Consider the following 21321-nt stretch of genomic DNA (forward strand, 5'->3'; position numbering starts at 1 on the left):
TCCACATTAAAAATAAGTTGATATCATTGACAGAGCCTAATGTGAATGCACAGCACTCCTTAGCTGGTATACAAATGCAAGGCCAGACACTGCTGATGAGCCAATTTCCCCTTCACAAGACTAAGCCCTCCCTTCCTTATCCTATAATTGTTTGTAAAAACAAAGGGCACTTTTTTTTTAAAACAAAATACCCATTGCTCTCCCCTCACTGGAATACAAGGAACTATATCCTTGTCCTATTCACCTCCTGAAGAAAAGGGAAAAAATGGTAAACATGGCCTTTATTCAGTGCATTTCCTGAAGGAAAGGTGAATGAATAGGAATTCAGATAAGAAAACGACTGCAGTTACCGTTCTGCGGATTCTGTAAAGTATATTAATGGGAATAACAATGCACATTAGCCATCCGATTCAGTAACATTTTTAGTACCCAGCTGAGTCCAAATATAAACTGTAATGGCATATGGAGAATGTCTTAAGAGCCATTTCAAATCAATTTGCTTTTATATAGCATCTCTCAGACAAAGTATCTCAAGACACTGCAGAGAGAGAGAGAGAGAGAGAGAAAATAACGACCTAATGATTTAGTAGAGTTGGGTACAGTGGTTCTCACAAAGACAGCAAGACAAAAATGATGCAGAGAGATGGCATGCAAAGCTCTTATTTAAAAGCAGTACTAATGTAAGTATACCTCTTTGCCTGCTATTACAGTGGGGAGGGCGGGAGTCAGGTACAATAGGAAGCCAGGCAATGAAGTAAAGCTGTGTTGGGTTTACTTATAACTGTTCTATGACTACTCTTGTGGACTTTCTATCCATAGACAAGGTGGAACTTAAATCTCAAACATTTCCATTATATCAATGAGTTTATGAAAAGCCAAAACACAACCTGCCAGTGAAATCAGGAAAATAATGTTTGTGAAAATTCACATGAACATTTTTATCAACCCATATCACAGCTTCAGAAATTTGCTTTCCTTTCAGGCTTCCAAGGTGCTTCAGCCTGTGCCCTATGAGTGGGACTCATCTCTCTCATGGCTAGTTCTATCAAACAGGAAGGTGTTGAGTAAAACCAGTTAGGAATTTTTAGAAGAAATATCTTGTGTTGAAAAATGCCAGTTCGACAAAACCAAAACTTTCCATGGAAATATATTGGTCTTTGAAAAAACTTTCATTAGAAAGGTCTCTGAGTTTCAGGGTGGAATTTCTGGTCAAAACCTGAAAGAGAAAGAGAGGTCTTGATTTTGTTCCAATGAGGAACGAAAGGAAATTCTGAAACCTCAACATTTTTCACGAATCAGAATTCTTGTTTTCTGGCCCACCCTAGAGTTGAGTACTTTATTTGTAGCGATTGTTAAAGCTTCCCTAAAGGGAGTAAGGTGCCATCCTCCCTGAAACAAGCCACTAGTGAAGAAACTCTCTCAAAGCTAACTTAGCAGACAATTATTGCCCAGTCCTTAGTCTTTCCTTTTTGGTGAAGTCTACTGAGAAGGTTGTGCTGAGGCAACTTTGAAGCCATCTGGAGTCTTCACATTTCCCAGTTCCTTTCAGATGGACATTCTGTCTGGGTATGGCATGAGATGGCACTCATATTTTTGGATAGAGGTCTCTTCTTAGTGATGGACAAAGGCCTGGTCCATGCAAAACTGGCTGTTTCTGTTGCCAGCCTTTGATACAGTAGAACATGAAATTTTGTTGACTCACCAGTGGCCCTTATCTGGGGAAAAGGATAGAACCCTGAGGTGATTCCATTCTTTCCTCTTCCAGGTATCCCCTAGAGAGTTTTAGGGTAATTGTTCCTCTGCCACAACAGATCTCATATGGAGATCCCAAAAGGATTTATTTGATCTCCTCTTCTTCTCAACAGTCGTGTGAAACCACCAATTAAGACAACAAATCAGTTTACGTTGAGGCAGCATTAGTATGTAGATGCAGTTCTAAGTCTCATTTCCATCAGAGCCAGATAGTTCAATACCTCTGTTTTCCCAGGTTTTGGCTGAGACTGGGACTTGGATGTGAGTATGCTGGCTTCAGCTTAATTCAAACAAGAAAGAGGGAATGTTAATGCATCAGGGTAAGGTGGAAGAATGGAGGATATCTACCTGGAATTACACCTGAAATTACAGCGGTCTTCTGTGGCCAAAAGCACCTATTTTTATCTGCATCTGGTTAGGCAACTCTGCAGCTTGCCATGGTGAAACATTATTTTGTGGCTTGTGGATTGGATTATTACAGTGTCCTCTAAGTGGGGCTGTACATGGAGACTATCTGGTGGCTACAGCCAGTACAGAATGAGGCTACTTGCCTTCTTTGTTGTATTAGCCATGGCAAACATATGAGCACTTTTCTCCTTGAACTGCACTGGTTACCTATTTGCTTCCAAGTTCAATTCAAGATGTGGACTTTGATCATAGTCTGAGTCATGATTATTTGAGGCATTGCCTCTCTCCACAACATCTGACCGGAGGTGCTGAGTGAGCACAGCCTAGATTTGATTATCTGGGGGCTAGTGCTGAATATTATCAACAGGCAGTCTTTTACTCTGGAATTTACTTCCCCTACTGATCTGAGGACACAGTGCAAGGCCCATCTCCTTTCAGGCTACCAGCTGTGTGAGTCACATGAGGATTTTGGAGGTAGTGAGGTATGGTCTATTTATTTTGGGGAAATGGTTTCTTCCTGTTATTTCTATGATATGTGTAACTGAGCGTATTTTAGAGTGATGATATATTTTATTTTGTTATACTTGTAACTCTTTCTAGTTTCATTCCTTATACTTGAACTCACTTAATCCTATGTATATTTTGTTCATAAATTTGTTTTATTTTTACTATATACCAGCTCAGTGCTGTGTTTGAAGGGAAGAGTGTATTTACCCCAGTTAAGTTAATAAGCTGTAATGTGCTTTTGTCTCCTTTAAAGGAGCAACAAACCTTATTATAACTCTGAGTGGCCCTGGTAAGGGCTGGACACTCAGGGCACACGGTTGTAGGGAAATTTGGAACTGGGAGTGTGTTGGGGTCACCTTACTCGTTGTAACCCAGGCTGGTGGAAGCCAGAGTGGGGCTGTAGACAAGCTGCTGTGGGCAGAGCTGCTGAACCAGGGCTGTGGTGGGCATGCCTACAAGCTGGCTATGAGCATCCCATGATATAATGATGATCTATTATATGTATTGCATCCTAATGGGCATGGCACAGCTATAACACTACAAACTACTTAGAAATCTAAATAAAAATAATCATAATTAATAGCCAGAATATGGAGTCAGCATTTTAGTTTGATTTTGCTTCTGATCCTGCATTCCAAAAAGCAGCAGCAGCAACAAATTTACTCTGATTTTAAATTTGAACCATCATTCCAAGAAATAAATCAAGAACATCTATAATTTTCTTCCATCAATCAAGCTTTATGCCAAACTATTTTTATACCAAGACAGTGAGGTTCTTTGAAGTACAGACATAAACCTGCTGAAGAAAAATGTTCATCTGTAAGCAGAAGGTGTTTGAATCTGAGATAACTTGTCTATTTTAATGGGCAGGTAATTAAACAGAGAAATGCAAACCTCTAATGAAAAAGAGCTCTTCTTTGCTGGTTTGGATGGTACCCCATCAGGGCATCTGTTCGATATATTTAGGCTATGTCTACATTGCCTCGCAGTTCGGACTATGGGTGTGAGTGGGGGGTGAATAGCAGTGCACACTCTCCCACTGTAACTCCACCATATAGATTCTAAAGGTGTGAACAAAAAAAAGTTCTTAGTTGGCATTAACTAAATGCTGTTTTGGGGGCAATGTAGACAAGCCCTTAGGGTCCTTGAGAAAGGAGGAGATTTGGATTAGTAAAGCTAGTAACCAATCTGCAGAGGTGGCACAATTAGTCTAGCCTCTGGGAAATATTTTCTCCTCCATATGGAGTTGCACTGAGGTCATCTCCAAAAAGAAACAAAAATGACACAGTATCTTCTTCCAGTAATAACAAAGTGAAGGGCTAAGGCTAGCGCAGGTACTAATCTCCCACCTTTGGAGACCTGGAGTTAGGTTACAAAGGAAGTAATATAACTTCACATTTCTATAACCCCTTCTACCTAAGAATCTTAAAGGAATGAAGCCTCACAACACAGACAAGTGAGTAAATATTATGACAGGACACAGGATGGAAACTCCAACTCCGGAGTCTTAATATATTTAATAAATCTTGATATATCTTGATTTTAGTAAGGCTTTTGACATAGTCCCACATGGCATTCTCATAAGCAAACTAGGGAAATGTGGTCTAGATTAAATTACTATAAGGTGGATGCACAATGGTTGAAAGACAGTACTCAAAGAGTAGTTATCAATGGTTCTCTGTCAAACTGGGAGAGCGTATCTTGTGGAGTCCCTCAGAGTCAGTCCAGGGTCCAGTTCTATTCAATACTTTCATTAATTACTTGGATAATGGAGTGGAGAATACGCTTATAAAATACACAAATGACACAAAGCTGGGAGGGGTTGCAATTGCTTTAGAGGACAGGGTTATCATTCAAAATGACCTTGACAAATTGGAGAATTGGTCTGAATTCAACAAGATGAAATTTCATAAAGACAAGTGAAAAGTATTTCATTTAGAAAAGAAAAATCAAATGAATAACTTCAAAATGAGAAATAACTAGCTAATCAGTAAAGGATCTGGGGGTTATAGTGGATCACAAATTGAACATGAGTCTACAATGTGATTCAGCTGAGAAAAAGGCTAATATCACTCTGGGGTGCATTAACAGGAATGTTGCATGTAAGACATGGGAGGTAACTGTCCCGGTCTACTTGACACTGGTGAGGCCTCAGCTGGAGTACTGTGTCCAGTTCTAGGCACCACAGCTTAGAAAAGATGTGGACAAACACGTCAGCGATGGTGGTTTACTTGGTCCTGCCACAGTGCAGGGGGCTGGACTTGATGACCTCTTGAGGTCCTTTTCAGCCCTACATTTCTGTAATTCTATGATTCTTCTTTGACCTCAAGACCATCCTTCCTTTTGATGAGAAAGAAATGAATTTGCTACGAGAGGCGGTTACTGCTCAAGAGACTGTAGGTTTGTCTACACAGCAATCAGAGGTGTGACGGCAGCACATATAGACAAACCTGAGCTCACTGTGAGCTAGCTAACTCAAACAACAATAGCAGTGAAACCATAGCAGAAGAGGCAGCAACACAGGCTGCACACGTCTGCCAAGGACCACGGGGATATACTCAAGCAGCTAGCCAATCTTGCTGCAGCTTTACTGCTGCTATCATTCAAGCTAGATAGATCAAAGCTAGCTTGGGTATGTCTACAAGTGCTGCAGTCAGTCACAACTAATTGCAATGCAGACATACCCTCGGATTGCAGTGGTGCTGTTGGTCAGCACTGAGGTGGATTGTCAGAGATGTTTGGGGATACTGCACCATTCCTGGTCATGCTTAAATCAACCCAGTGAGCACTGACCTTCTCTTGCTTTGATTAGTGCTCAGATGTCACTAGCATCACCAACACTCACTTCTCCACTGCAGAGAAAAACAAAGCAGGTGTTTCTGGGGCAAGAGGAGAATGATGGCCTTTAAATATTCAACCCTCATCCCTCATTACTCTGCAACAGAGACTTCAACCTAGACCACCACCTTGGAAAAATAAAACCCAGTGGTAAACTTGGGGTCTATAATGAATGGATAGCAGCAATTCATACCAGCAGCATCTCTTCCTTATATACTTAAAACTAATCAGGTTCAGTAAATGAAACTAGGTTGCAGACAACTCCCTGAGAGAACTTAAAGTACACAATCAACTTTATCATAGGAAAATGATTGACTGGAAAAAAAGGTGGTCTGCCCTGCCCCACCACCTCCAAATCACACTATATCATTTAAATGTTTTAAAATGCATTTAGTACAACATGTAATATGTTATCCTTGGGGTTAAACGCATTCCTCTTGTAAAATCATCTAAGCGGTGGTTGTGGGACTTAGTTACTCTTAGGAAGCTTGAAACAGCTGAAAGCCTACGATAATTCATGTGTTTGAAGCTCAGCGTTTGTTGCTTACTGGCACAGACTTCTGCAAAAGGTTAAATGTGGTCAGCAAATGAACAAAAAACAAAAAAGAACTAGTCCCAGCTGCAGCCTGCCCAAAATTCTTGCAGCAGCCTCGTGGTCCAGTTCATAATGCCACCCAGTGGACACAATGTTCACATGAGTTTTTCTCCTTCATGAATACCAAAGATTTAACAGCAAGGACTTAATAGGGAGAAAAGAATATGATTTCTGAGTATGAACCTATCCTTAAGAAAGCAGCTGAAGAATAGCGTTCCATGTCTTATGAGACACGCAGCTCCATAATGTATTTACAAGGGACAGAGATGCAACATTAAGTAGTCTAATTCACCAACCGATATATAGCAATTGCCACTAAAAAGCCACCACTCACCAACGCTTACGACATAATTGTGTCTGGGATGCCACCGTTTTTCCATTTGATTAGGATAGGAAATAATTGTGGAATCTGTTGGCAGATGTTTGCTTTTTAATGGTGCCCACTGTGTGAGGATTGTCTTCACACTGCATATGTGTAACTTCTACATAAAGGGAAGAGACCAGAGAAACCCTCTTATGCATCAATGAATGCATAAGGCCCCTAAAAAGTTCATTATCTTTCAAAGTGAATTTTTGGACTGAAATGTGACCCCACTTATACCTGGCTGTTTTACTTAACAGATTAAGTTTTGTTCTCTGGAAGATATTACCACTAAACTGCACACCATTGATTTAAGAGCTTGTAGCAGAGGAGTGCCCTGCATTCCTTCAGTGATATCATTTTGGCAGCCCCTTACCTCTGGTGTGAGGTATTTCATCATGATTTCCTTTCCTTTCTCTCCCAGTTTTTCATCTGGAGCAATTTCATACTCTGCCTGGAAAAGAAATAAAGAAAACATCAATATTTGTACTCATACTTCATCATTATAACTTCATTTTGGAGATGGCCTTAACTGAACATTCCACTTGAATAATTTGGAAGGCAAATATAATCTTCTGATGGAGGTAAACCTGTACAGTTGATCTAATTGAAAAGCAAAACACTGGTGTCAAGATGTTTTGACCAAGACCAAGAAAACGGTTCTCTGAAACTAGCCCTCTTTGACATGCCCACATATGAGTAAATTTAATTTATTTATACTTTATAGATATGCCAAGCCCCAATGTTTTGAAAACATTTCTGATAATTAAGGACCCCTCTCACGGAGCTTTATTTGTTTTCACTCACTTAGATGTAGGGAGTAGAAATTAATTTTTCCAAATCATAAAGGAGGATTATTTGTTTTGCTAATCTCTATGACAGAAAAAACTACTTTACTTAGACATAAGGAGAGCTCTCTCAGGAGGTAGGGCTTTTGGAAGCTTGGGTCCTCCTGTGGATTTTTAATTTTTTCTCTCAGTATAACACTCATTTCTCAAACTCTTCCCCTTCTGCAGAAATTTTGCCAATTTTTTGCTTTTCGATGCAGACTTTTGAAAAGGGATATCTCAAAAACCTGGGATATTTCAGGGCTTAGAAAAATAAAAGGGACTAAATGAAGAGTGATGTTCAGTACATACTGGAATCTTGTTTGATTTCTATTGGGCATTACAAAAGAGAGCACACACACTGCATTTTTAAAATATTATTCTAAGGATTCTGCATATCATACCAGCACTGATCTGTGGTAAATTTTAGGATAAACTTTATTTAGGAAACAAAATATTACTTAGGCTTCACTGAGACATTAATAATTTTACTTAAAATTCTTCAGCAATGCAAATCATTAAAAGACAAGAAAAAAACCCATTTAAAGCTTGCAACCCCAAGTAAGACAATAACTAAATGATAATGACAAATTCTTAGAGACATTCTAATTTGTCACTGCCTGGGGTACAAAATTTTAGTCTTATGATGAAAAGGGCTTTCTGGAAAAAAAAGTCAATTCAACATATTTTTATGAATGCTCATATTAGAAAAAGAATCCCAGAACCTCTTGCCAAACCAATTAAGTAAGTTGGTCTAATACAATCTGCCTGAGATGATAAATGAGGAGGAAGTAAAAGACAACATACGGTAGATCAGTCTGAACTGGCACTTGGAAGAACGCACTTCAGAACTGTTGCACACTTTAGGACATATACATTGTTCTCAGTTTCATACAATAAATCAGATGGAAGGCTATAACAAATACTCTAGCTAAACAGACCAAGGAATAACATGAAAACCGCGAAAGTAATAATAATGCTATTAACCATGTATCCGGCCAATGCTGATTTAGCCATTGTAGTTTAAGCTTAAGACTTTATACAGCAGGGTGTTCAAACTATCAAATTTAGTCTGGTAAATGACAATGACCAAAAAGAAAAGAAAACAGTACTGCTGATGAGAAATACACTGATGGTTAAAATCCACAAGTACAGTACTTCTTTCTTAGTAACCATGTCGGGGATGAACTGACTATGTTCTCATAAAACTTAATACAAGGGGCTTTTTTTTTAATCTTTCATTCAATACCCTGTCCATTTAGATGGTATCTGACTATAGGTCATTTCAGCTCTTGAACGCATGAACACTCCAGAGTGTTTATAGAATCTTAAGAGCATTTTTCTCCCAGAATCTCTGCTAAAGGATAAAACAAACAACCAAAAAAAAAAAAAAAGAGCAAATTAAAGAAGGTCGGAGAAGTTGCATTTTAGCTAGGCACTCACCGTTAATGATAACTTCAAAGACAGGCTAGGGGATTTTTAATTTAAAGTAAAGATTGAAATACAAAATGTCTTTTAAGAAGAGAAAATATTTGTATTTAAATTTAACTCTCTGTTCAGAAGATTGCCAAACACAAAAGCCAGAATTTATTGGTAATGTCTCAATGGAGAAGGATTTGGGAGCATAACTAAGCCCTCATAGAATCACAGAATATCAGGGTTGGAAGGGACCTCAGGAGGTCATTTAGTCCAACCCCCTGCTCAAAGCAGGACCAATTCAGCACAACTCATAAATCATCTAATAATTATCATTCATTGTTCCCTCAGCAGCTTTGAGATGCTAAATATTTTGCCATATCAGAGGTCTAGCAAACAGATCCTTTAAGCGATTTCAGTGGAACTGCATTCATAGCAAATGTTGGTCAGGTAGTTCATATAGTCTGAATTAATATAGCATTTGCTTCAATAAAACAGAGATCAGGAATTCAGGTGGTATTCTCAATATATGCATCATATATTGTGATTGACTGGCAAGTACCACTGCTCTCTACTGGATATAATTAGACTTGGGTACATGTGTGATGGTCTTGTTTTGTGGCTTAAACAGAGATTTTAGTTCATTTCAAGTGGAAGAAGCCTGAGTTTCTGAAATAGATTACAAATTTGTATCTCTATGCCATATATATTCAATTTATTTTAAGATGTTAGTGTCTGCCCATAGCTATGGATTGGTGCCAGAGTGTTCCATGGGATTCCTGTCAATCCTAGATGCCTAAAGATAAGCTTTGCACTGACTAAACTTCGGTAGTGAAAGTAGTAAAAGGAATTATGTCATGTATCTGTTGGGGGTGGATGTAAATCACTGCCTTCCTCAAGACAAAAGCAAACCTCCTCAACCAGCTGTGATTAATTTTCCGCATAGTGTGATTATTGTAATCTATTAGATCTAGTAATTAAGACACCCCCCCCTTGAGAAAGCTACATCTGGTATAAAACACAGCAACTTGTCTGCTTAACAACATAGGATGCTGTGAACATGTCACCTCAGGGCTTTACTCTCTTAACTGGCTCCTAACTAGAGTCTAGTTCAAAGTCTCTGTTCAAATATTCAAAGTCCACCAGGGGATTGTCTCTAACTGCCATGAGAACGACTCTCCCTTTGCAACCATGACATCCCATTGTAGTTACCACAACAATGAAACTGTTGGCCAGTAGGCAAAGCAGGGAGGAAGACAGAACTTAAACAGGAGCAGGACATATGCTATGGAACTCCCTCCCGCAAGAAACAGGAATGACCATGGGCCTCACTACATACAGAACGAAATGCAAAAATCATTTCTTTGACTAGCTTTCCCGCAGCAAGTTACACACACACACTCTATACTAAGCCTATTTCTCCTACAGCTGGGAACAATGAAAGAGATTTTCATAATTATTTCTATTTTAAGTTCTCAGGAAGTGCTCAGATACTAAGGGGACAGACAGACAGACAGATATGAGAGTGAAGATCTGAAATGGGCCTATAAACCCTAATATTGGTGAGTGTTAACAAAAATTCTCCTTTCGCTCAAATGTTAAAAGCTGGGTTTTGATTTTTGGAAGAAGATCATGAATTATCTCCAATATCACTTGCATGCTATTCAGCTCTCCATGGACACCTGTGCATATTCTGCCATAGATTGTTACAATAGGAAGAATTATATAAATACAGACAGATTAAGCGCGTGGCCCAAGGTCACTGAAAGTTTGTTCTGGAGCCTGGATGAGTACTCAGGTCTGCTGACTCACAATCTTGTGCTTTAACCAGAAGACCCCTCCCCTTCTTCCTCAGCACTAGAAAAACTGGTTACAGTCTGAAAGTACATAATTAATAGCAATAGCATTATTAGTTACAATTGCAACATGGTGCACAATCGAAATTCCCTTAAAGTCCATTAAAGTCCACTAGGAAATTTTAAGTGTACCCAGCAGGGTCAGCATGGGCCAATTAGTGCACAGCACATTAGAGCACTTTAGAAATCACACCCCTGTAGCACACTGCGTAGACACGCCCTATATCTTAGTGTATGAGCAACCTTAATTCTGGCATTTTCTCATTTGAGTGCTTGCCTTTGCAACCTTAATAATATTCTTTTAACTTAGGTTTTTTATGGTGTGCCATTTCCTAGCTTGAAAAAATACACCAAAACTTAAATGTCATGTGGAGCCATATAGAGCCATGGGCCATCAGCATGGAATCTCGTAACTAGCAGCAGTAAAAGACTTATATTCCAGGTGGACATGCCAATACAGGAGGATGGAGACACACACTTTGCCCATGGGTTTCACAGCTATTTGCCAGATAGCAAAGGAATGTGGTGACTCAGGAGTAATAGGTTCAATTCCAGGTTCTGTAGACCCTTCTACCCCATCCCTCTAGTCTCTTCCTGTCCTCATCTGCTCCTATCCCCCCTCCACAGTCCCTACCCTGGTCCTGCTCCTGTCCCCTGACCTGGGCCTTCCCCCAGCTCATGCCCGTGTTCCCCTCTGCTCCTATCCTCCAACATCCTTGGTTCCTGCCAGTCTACACACTTCCTTCTGCTCTTGGCCCTTCTTCCCCTACCCCCAGCACCTGCTCCTAACCCCTCTCCTGCAAGTTTTCTACCCTCCTCATCAGCTGCCATGCATCTTTTCCCTCTCCCGCACCTGTTCCTAGCCTCTCTGCATTCAGGTCAGGCTGCTTCTGCCTTCTCCTCCATGCCACCTGGACACCAGCGGGGGGACACTGAGAGAAAAAGTTTCCCTGCCCTCGGTTTTCATAGCTGGCACCACTGGAGGAGCAACTGCAGTGAAAGTCCTGCTCAGCCCCTGCAGCCCAAGAATGGAGCATGCTCAGGCCCTCTGTTGGGATGGCACAAGAGCCGTGTGGTCAGCACACAGGCACTGGGAGGGGATGGAGCATGCTGGGAGTTGCCTGCAGGAGACTGCCAGCCTGGAGCAGGCTTGCTAAATGAGCTAACCAGAGATGCCTGGTGCAGGGAGGGAACCAGAAGCAGCTAGTTCCTTATAAAAGAGCTGAAGCTGTTGTTTGAGGAAGTAGACTCTGGGAAGTCTGCAGGGGAGTCAGATCTGAGCAGGACAGCTGCAAGCCAAACCCCCAGGTGGGTCACCCCTTGAGAACTCATAAAAAAGAAAAAGAACAAGATGAGCCCTTTTCACTCGCCCAGGCTCTGAGGTAAGAGCCATGTCTTGGACAGATTATTTGCGGGACTCTGAGTATTACTTTTGAGTTATTGCCTGAATAAACCCAGACCCCTATAAAGGTAGTGATTGGAGAAACAAGCACGTGGAGTCTTTGTAAAAGGGCTTGGAAGAAGGAAGAATAATAGGCAGAGCAGAAGCACCCCACCCACAAGGGGACACATGGGGGCAGCCTATTCTTCCACAGAGAATTTAATTGCCAGACTCTAACCAGTCTCTACTGAGTGTGTGCAAAATGAGATTTTTTTTAGAGGTTTATACCTTGACCAAATGTGGGTGGATTTTCACAAGGACAACAAAAGCCCCATCTCTGTTAGCAAGGCAACCCCCCCTGTCAAATTTAAAGTCACAGCATAGAGGTACTACAACTTTTCAGCTATATAGTTGTAACAATTTTTGTAACATGGGCAAAACAACATATTTTCCCCTAAACATGGTCTATGAAGTGGCTTAACCTGAGGCAGACATCCAGCATGGAAAATTTCAGCCCAAATGGTTAAAGTTTGGCAAAGTGATAAAGCAACTAAAGCCAGGATCTTATAATGGGAAGTATTGGGTAACCTTAATGGTAGACATCACCATCTGTGCTGTTTACCCCTCCCGCCGTCCCTCATATACACACACACTCTGCAGTTTGTATACCATGTACAGGAATCAAACTAAACAAATGAAAACAGTCTAGACGAAAGGGTAACTTTTAATAACTGGAATTAAAGTGGATGATTGTTGACCTTTTTTACCTCCCTTCCATATGTGTGTCTAGTGAAGCATTCAGTTGAAAAATTCCACGAGGTAATTGTACCCCCACTGCCAGCCCCTGGCTCCAGCAGAAACAACCTAGACAGGCAATTGGACTGTTCTCTATTCTTAAATCATGCAGCTTACATTTCTGCAGAATGCTCTTTTAGTTTAGGGCAGTGTAAGTAAGTACAATGTAGCTCTGCTCTTTGGTGGGTGAAATGATTTGGAATTTATTTTTCTCTTGAACTGAGTCAGCCAGTCTGTTCATGACTCCCTCCACTCAGACCCATTCTGGCTCATGTTATAAACTGAAAAGCCCCCCCCCCCACCCAAAATGATTAGGAATTTTCAATTAAAAATGAGTAGAGGAAGCAGGGGAGGGAACTGAGGGAGGCTGCAAGATAGGCAGAAGACCAGTCCAAAGGGAAATCATGACACAGCGAGACCTGCTGAAAGTCAGAGCATCTGTGTATGTGTATTATTTTACGAAACATTCATGTTAAAATCCTGCACTGGATTACCATATTCTAGTTCTGCAGATACCAGCTTGGAGAACAGGAAATGTATACAGCTAAGACATCAGCTACTTATTGATCCCCCCCGCCCTCCAGCATAGGAAATGTGTCCTGCAAAACTTTATTTTAAGGACCTTCTTTCAACAGGTACAAATAGATATTTCTTTGCTACAATATTTGTAAGCATGCTACTACAATGCCTGGTAGGGCAGCCTATGAATAACTTGTAAGGGTTTTCAAGAGAGTTAATTTCACCATAAACCAGCTACAGCATGCTGCAGTAACAATAGCTTTCATTTTGGACAATGCCTTCCTCTGGAAGCCTACCAAAGAGTTTGGCAAATGACTGTTTTACACACAGGAGATATTACATATGTATGTATGAGGATACAGGTGTGTGTGTGTGGTGGTGGGGAGATGGTGGTGTGAGGTGGTATAAAGACTTCTCAGCAGGAGGGTGAGAATGCCTGCAATTTAAGGCTGGGATGCTCTTCTCTCATTTAGGGGAGAAGCCTATTTTGATGGAGCAGCTAAGGAGGCCAATGGAAGTGAACAGATTTCAGATGACCGGAGGGGTGTACTTTGTTGTCAGCTGACCACCATATTTTAGCAATCTTGCATCCATGCCTATTGATAGAGTGGCATCTGAGTGTTGTGTCCCTTGGCTTTGGCAGCCCAGACCACTGTGGTTTACAGGTGATTTGGGATGGATAAGGTGACAGGAAAAGCTGGTTAGAGTGCAGGTGAGGTAGGGCACCTCCTAATTTTCAGGGCTGGTCCTGGACTCGCTGTTGGGTTTACACAATTGAGTCAGCTTCTCTCTTTGGAGTTTCAGCAAGTTTCACTTGCCAAAGGTCTGGCAGTGTTGGGGCACTTTGGGCTACCACAAACACATTGACCCATGTCCCTCCTGCCTGGTAAAGGCCAGTGGTAAGACACTCTTGTGATCTAGAATACTTAGCCAAGAGCATGGCCCCATTGCCCTAGGTGCTGTTCATACACACAGCAGAAACAGTCCTGCCCCACAGAGCTTACAACATAAATAGACAGGACAGACAGAGGGTGGGAGAAAGGAAGTCCTATTATCCCCATTGCACAGATGGGAAACTGAGGCACAGAGAAATTGAGCGACTTGCCTGTGGCCATACGGGGAGTCTACAGCAGCTCTCCCAAGTGCTAGCCCAGTTCTTCAGCCACAGGATCATCCTTTTTCGGTGCATATTAAAACCTTCAATTTTATTACAAATGTTGGGCATCACCACTTGCAAGCCACCCCTACATATACTTTGTTCATTTTAAGGGCTGCCTATTTCACGTGAAATGGCTCAGAGAACATATCTAATCTTCTGCACACACATGCCTTCCTTACCGAGAAGCACTTGGAAGCAGAGCTATAATTCTGTGTGGTAGGACAGATTGACACATTCCTGCACTTTCTGTCCTACAGCACACCTAGCCCCCAATGTGTAACAGCATCTCAATCTCAACCCCTTGGAACGTATTGCTAGGAAACATTAAAACACAGGGTGATCAGTTTTAACTTTCTGGTAGTTTATTCTGTTTGAGAAAGGCTGATTTACAAAATTGTGGCACAGTTTTTGGTTCAGAGCCACAGCTTCCCTTTTGGCAGTGCCCTTCTTAGCAGTGGGCTCTAGCGTGACACTTTGCTTAGCATCACTTATACTCCCCTCCATTTTTAATTCTCTCCTTATGTTGGAATTGACCCTTCTGGGAACTGCTCCTCTGTATTTGGCACTGGTGTAACCACTGCTGGAATAATGTATCCAGTTCTGGTACACACAATTCAAGGAGGATGTTGATAAATTGGAGAGGGCTCAAAGAAGAGCCATGAGAACATTTAAAGTATTAGAAAACATGCCTTATAGTGATAGACTCAAAGAGTTTGATCTATTTAACTTGATTATAGTCTCTAAGTATCTACACGGGGAACAAATATTTAATACTGATCTCTTCAGTCTAGCAGAGAAACGTATAACATGATCCAATGACTGGAAGTTGAAGCTAGACAAATCCAGATTGGAAATAAGGTGTAAATTTTTGACCATGAGGGTACTTAACCACTGAAACAATTTACCAAGGGTCATGGAGGATTCTCCATCACTGATAATTTTGAAATCAAGACTAATGCTAATGTTAGGGCCCTATCTTCATGTTTAAAAATAAAGCCAGTTAAATTGGAAATTTTGGCCTGTATGCATATCTGTGACTGAAACACATTATTTGGCAGGACATAGTGTACAAAGGAGACAAGTGTTCAAATCTTAGCATTAAATAGAGATGAAAAGTAAAGTCCAACAACTTGTTAATTTCAATAAAATATTGTATTAATTTTTGCAGGGTGGGATTTTCAAAAAGGCTCAGTGTTGACCTAACTCTGCCCTCATTGAAGACATGGGGAGGGGGGTTTGCCCTGGATTTCAATGGGAGAAGAGTTAAGCCAACGTTGAGTGCTTTTGAAAATCTTATCCATAGTCATAGATGCAATCTTGTGTTCTTATCACTGTCATTCATATCTTCCCCTCCATTCCCACTCCTCTGCATTGTTCTCTACCCACACTGTCACAGCTTGCCCCAACTGACTTCGAAGGGCTTTGGATCCGGCCCTGAATTGGTCACACAGATAAATCTATTTGAAAATGTAGGCCCCAATTCTCCTCTGCCTTGCACCTTGTATAGTCAGTTACACCTGGGCAAAGTGAGTGTATAATGCTACTATTGTGATTCAGCAGCATTTGATACCCAGGCAGCACTCGCTTGGCAGAGATATAAATCACTGTGCAAGGTGCAAGGCCGTGGGGAATCAGGCCTGTGATTTTTATCTAGTCAACATCCCTTGTCACACTCTAACTGTAACAACCCGACAATTGTATCAGCAAGAGGAATCTGTTTCCTGTGCTAACTTTAGTGACTGTGGAACGTGCTTTATTGTAAAAATGAACGCTTTAAAAATACAAACAAATTTATAATATACCCTATAATCAGTCTCCCCAGTACATCACTTGGGTGCTCGTGACAGCTGAAATAAATGCCATGTAAAGGAGGGACTTTTCTCAATATGTAATGCAGGTCGATATTACTGATGTTTGAAATCAGAGGAGTGAGAAAGTTCTCTCTAAAGTGGGTCTGTCTTGCATATGGAAAAGAGAGATCATGGGTAGGCTGGTGACTGTCTGACAGAACTCCTCAGCTTGCAGTTTCCACTCCAACCTGTGCTTGTAAATCACACACAGCATTTATTGTTCCCTGCTTTTGGAAGCAGTATGGTCTAGTGGTTAAAGAAGGGGACTGGAAGGCAGGAGACATAGGTGTATTCTGGGCTGTGCCACTGATTTTCTGTGCAACCTTGGGCAAGTCACTTAACCTCTCTGTGCTTCACTTTCTCTCTCTCTGTAAAACAGGGATAATAATACTCGCAATCCAGCAGAGTGCTCTGAGATCCTCTGGTGAAGAGCTGAGTATTTTAAATTATTTTTCATCTTTATTTGGTACTAAGTAAAAACAAAGTTTTGTTGTGTTTCCTACTTTAGACAGAATAATGAAGTCACAGAGCAACCAAAAGGCGGTACTTTGCCCACTGCAGGTCTTGGGGCAGCAGGTGGTCTCTAAAATGGTATGGTCCACATTTCTGGTGGTCTCAGAATGGGGCTGTAAAATCAGACATTTGGTCTCATTATGGGCCTCTTCTGTGTAACCTAGGAATTGGCCTGGTTCCCATAACCCATGCCACACAGACTGACTTTGGCTGAAATTCAATTTAATGGCTGTGTGCTGTGTTGCTGGACCTTGAGGTTGGATAATATAGGAAACTTCACTAATGGTCAGCAAACTTTTACAGAAATTGAAATCGATAAACAAAAGCCATCAAAGCTGTTCAAAGATAAGAGAAAAGGAGTACTTGTGGCACCTTAGAGACTAACAAATTTATTTGAGCAGAAGCTTTCGTGAGCATGAAAGCTTATGCTCAAATAAATTTGTTAGTCTCTGAGGTGCCACAAGTACTCTTCTTTTTGTGAATACAGACTAATACGGCTGCTACTCTGAAAGATAAGAGAGTGACTATCCAGACCTCCATATAGCTCAGTCATTTTGTTCCACCAATTATTGGTGATCTCAGTTGGACTGTGAATACAGATCTCTTGGCTACACTGAAATATTGCAGTAGTACACAAGACACTTAAGGGTCAGAGCTGCAAGCAAAGAGTGTTTGCCAAGAGCATCCCTGCAGAAGGGTCGTGGGATATTTGTCTGGGGTTATTGGGGTTTGGAGCTTTTAAACACAACCATTTCCCTTACCAGCCTCCTCTTAACCTTTCACGGTATTCTTGTCTAAGGGTTTGATTACAGTGCAATAAAACACCCATGGCTGGCCTGTGTCAGCTAACTCAGGCTTGTGGGGGCTCTAAAATTGCAGTGTAACTGTCTGGACTTGAGCTGGATCAGTGAGGGATGGTCCCAGAGCCCACACTCCAGACATCTACACTGCAGTTTTATAGCCCCACAGCCTGAGCCTTGTGAACCTGAGTCAGCTGACCCAGGCCAACTGCAGGTGTTTTATTGCAATGTAGACATACCCACAAACACTGCACTACAGCTAGGAGGGTGCTAAAAGGCCATAGCTGGTTTCACTCTCAGGATCTCAGGCTAAGGGCTGCAGAAGGGTAAGGCAGTTTGTTGCCCTAAACTCCAAGAGTGACTTCAGCAATACCCCCAGTACTTTGTGTAAAGAAAGGTTATCATGTTGTATTGTAAAGTTGATTGTGTTGTCGTGACAGGATGATATACACCCTAATGGGGATAATAATACTTCTTTTTGCCCAGCCTTTGTCTCTCTTATCTATTTAGACCGTAAGCTCTTCAAAGCCTAGACTTTCTCTTACTGTGTGTTTGTACATGACTAGCACAATGGGACCCTGATCTCTGTGGCTTCTTGGCATTCCTGGAATACAAATACAGAATTCAGTTTTTAAAAAGCAATTCTGACAGGCAATATCCATGTTTAATTTTAAGCATAAGTGTTTTTATCAGGGCCGGCTCTAGGATTTTTGCTACCCCAATCAAAAAAAACTTTTGGCCACCACTGCTTTTTTTGTGCCCCCCCCCTCGCCTCCGTCCCAACTCCCCCCCTTCCCACCCCCTTCCCCAAATCCCTGGCCCTGCCTCCTCCCCCGGGCGTGCCGCATTTCCCCCCCCCGATTGCCTCCTGCAGCTTCCCCCCCACAACCCCCTACCCTAGCTCACCTCCACTCCGCCTGCTCCCCTGAACACACCGCCGCTCCACTTCTCCCCCCTCCCTCTCAGCTGAGGGAGAGGCGGTGCGTTCAGGTGAGCAGGCGGAGCAGAGGTGAGCGAGGGTGGCGGGGGAGCACAGGAAGTAACGGAGGTGGGGGTAGAGGAACCGCTCCCCGCCCCAGCTCACCTCCGCTCCCCCGAGCGAGCGAGCTGCTGCTCGGCTTCCCCTCCCTCCCTCCCAGGCTTGCCGCGCGAAAGAGCTGTTTCGCACGGCATGCCTGGGAAGGAGTGGGGAGAAGCGGAGTGGCGGCGGCGTGCTCAGGGGAGCAGGCGGAGATGAATGGGGGCAACAGGGGCACATTTCCAGGGGCAGCATGGCCGGCGCCGGAATGCCGCCCCTAGGAATGTGCTGCCCCATGCACCTGCTTGTTTTGCTGGTGCCTAGAGCCGGCCCTGGTTTTTAATCGATTTAATTTTTTATAATTCCAAGAAATATGGGGGGGAGGGTGTCAGACAATAATTATTTAATGACACTACAACACAATGAGATTCAAAAAGTTAAAGCTTTATAACCATTAAAACACAATTAGTCAACATCACATGTCAAAATATACAAAGTAAACATCCTTACATTAAACTCAAATAAGTTCTCTAGCAGCCCTTTTCTTACTTTGCCTATCTGTAAATTTCAATGATCAATAGAAATATTTTTTCTGTTGGTTTGTGTGTGTATGGTGAAGTTGACATTTATTCATAAAAATGTAATCCCTCTAAGCCTATTAATAATAGACAATAGTGGCACACAGAGCCCCTAAATTCTGTAACCACTCTGAATTTTGAAAACTTCCTGTTTTCTTTTAAATGGAAGACACACAGAAACCAAAGATCATTCTTTCTCGATGTTGTCTCCCAAACCAAAAGGTAAGACATAATCTTCGCACATTTTAAATGGATGACTAAAGGCACTTCCATCAGGCAGGCAAAGACCACTGTTCATTTCTGTCCCCATTTCCTGAACTAAACTGTTGTGTAGAGGCCAAAATCCATCCCAAAGATGGCTTGTGTTTCAATGGAGGATGAACAGAGTCATTCTATGACAGCAGCTTCTGCCTGTCCTCCCGCAGCTGCCCACAGGTTTTCTAGCAGGCACCTGTGTGCAGTAGCTAATAAATGTAGCTATATGCACACATTTAGCTACCCAGTTGCACTGCCAGTAGGAGTTCAAGATGGAAGCTGTCTGGCTACCCTACCGAATCTACTCCATAGCTAGTCTATGACAACTGCATGATGGCTACTGTCACAGAATGCTTAGAGGTAGGCACTACACTTTCCATTGAAAAATAATGATTTTGGCTCCTTCACTGTCTTCCTATGACAGAGATACAGCATAACAGTCAATCTTGGATATATTCTTAAAGGCATTTGTAACCTTTTTTCACTCTACTCAGCAATCTGAAAGTTCAGCCAGGTGAGCACCTGCCGTAGCATGAGGAAACTGTGAAATGTATTTGCAAGTGGTGAACCCAGAGATCAAAGAGATTGCAATCTGACCTCTAAAACTGCACTCACCACCCTTCACATCTAAGAGTCTGAGTGTGCAATTCTCCGATGCACGTGCAAATGCATTGATGCATGCAAATCCATATTGGTGCATCTGCAAAAACAGACATGAAAAGTGGTGGGTGCAATTGTAAGGCCATTTTTCACATATGTGTCTCTGTGTTCTAAGCAGAGTGTAGAGCACTTCTGAGCCTGCTTATGAAAGAAGGCATATTGCTAAAAGTTGCTTTATCGTTTGTTACAGAGGCAAGGCAACATGGTAATCTAACACACTACACTTAGAACCAATTGCCATCCCGTTTTATATTGTATAAACAAGCCAAAGAAAGAGTCTGTGTTTAATGAGATCCTGATCTTGCGATACATTGCATGGACTCAGCAGTCTGTTTGTGCCACCAAATCCCAGGATCAGAGTCTACACAAAGATTTTGGTCAAATAGCATTAACATTCTTTTTATGATGTCTATCAAGCTAAAAAAAAATCTTACACTCTCTTACACTGAGTTCACAGATGACCAATACAAATTTTTCCTTTTTAAGTAGGATTGGATCAGTAATGTCAATTCAATAATATTAAAAACCCTGTATTTTCCAATATATTTTATAGTCAAGGTTTACAATGATTGCTGGATATCAAGAAGAAGCTTCTGGAGAGGGAGCAAAAAATTTTTTGACTATTGACATGATAGAGATATTTATGGTGACAAACCAAATATTCTGTAGGAGCCTAATACATGAAAGGCTCACATCTTTGTGCTCATGTAGAGAATGTTACTCCTTAAGAACAATGGTTTATTTTTTTGTACTCCTACACTGATGTTCTTAAGTTCATTACCAAGGAACAGAGTGCAATAAAGCACTGCAAATATCAGAAGAATTAACTTACCACCGAGTCAAGGAACCTAATGTAACACTCAAGCTCCGGTCGAGTTTCACAGAACTGCCGAAAGAGAAACCTTCCAATTGGCTGCTTGTCGCATAAACTGTAATAATCTCTATCTAGAGGCAATAAAAGAAGAAGAAAAAAAAGAGTGTAAAAACCTGAAGATCCTCTGTGTGTGTTTTGGGCTGGCTACAATTTTAAAACACCACAAGTGAGCGCAGTAAAAGGACTCCAAACCATAACCCCCCCTTGGGAAATCAAAGCCAAAAACACAGGACCCACGAGGCAAGCACGTGCTCAATTCTACACTCCTAGTGCAGGCAAAAAGTCCCGCTCATGTCATTCAGCCATGATAAGATGACAATTGTTGACCTTTCATTTCTGGAGTTATATAGAATCAGAGA

The 21321-nt window shown here is 41.7% G+C and overlaps 1 protein-coding gene across 5 annotated transcripts in view; it reads right to left on the minus strand.

Moving 5' to 3' along the window:
* Positions 1-21321, minus strand: part of GRK5 (G protein-coupled receptor kinase 5) — a 222736-nt gene that overhangs the window by 67209 nt on the left and 134206 nt on the right. For 2 of the 5 annotated variants that reach the window (XR_012160063.1, XM_073354222.1), the window contains exons 3-4: positions 20921-21033; positions 6838-6915 (exon numbers count right to left, since the gene is read on the minus strand). Coding sequence is in view for 4 of the 5 variants with exons in the window: in XM_073354222.1 (XP_073210323.1) it covers positions 6838-6915; positions 20921-21033 (191 nt within the window). In the remaining variant the exon portion in view is untranslated. Of the gene's footprint in view, positions 1-6837; positions 6916-10516; positions 10582-18122; positions 18182-20920; positions 21034-21321 lie in introns of those variants that run through there. The other 3 variants (XM_073354224.1, XM_073354223.1, XM_073354225.1) reach the window with 3 other exon arrangements.

Source organism: Lepidochelys kempii, chromosome 7 (assembly GCF_965140265.1).
Source record: "Lepidochelys kempii isolate rLepKem1 chromosome 7, rLepKem1.hap2, whole genome shotgun sequence".
NCBI lineage: Eukaryota > Metazoa > Chordata > Testudines > Cheloniidae > Lepidochelys > Lepidochelys kempii.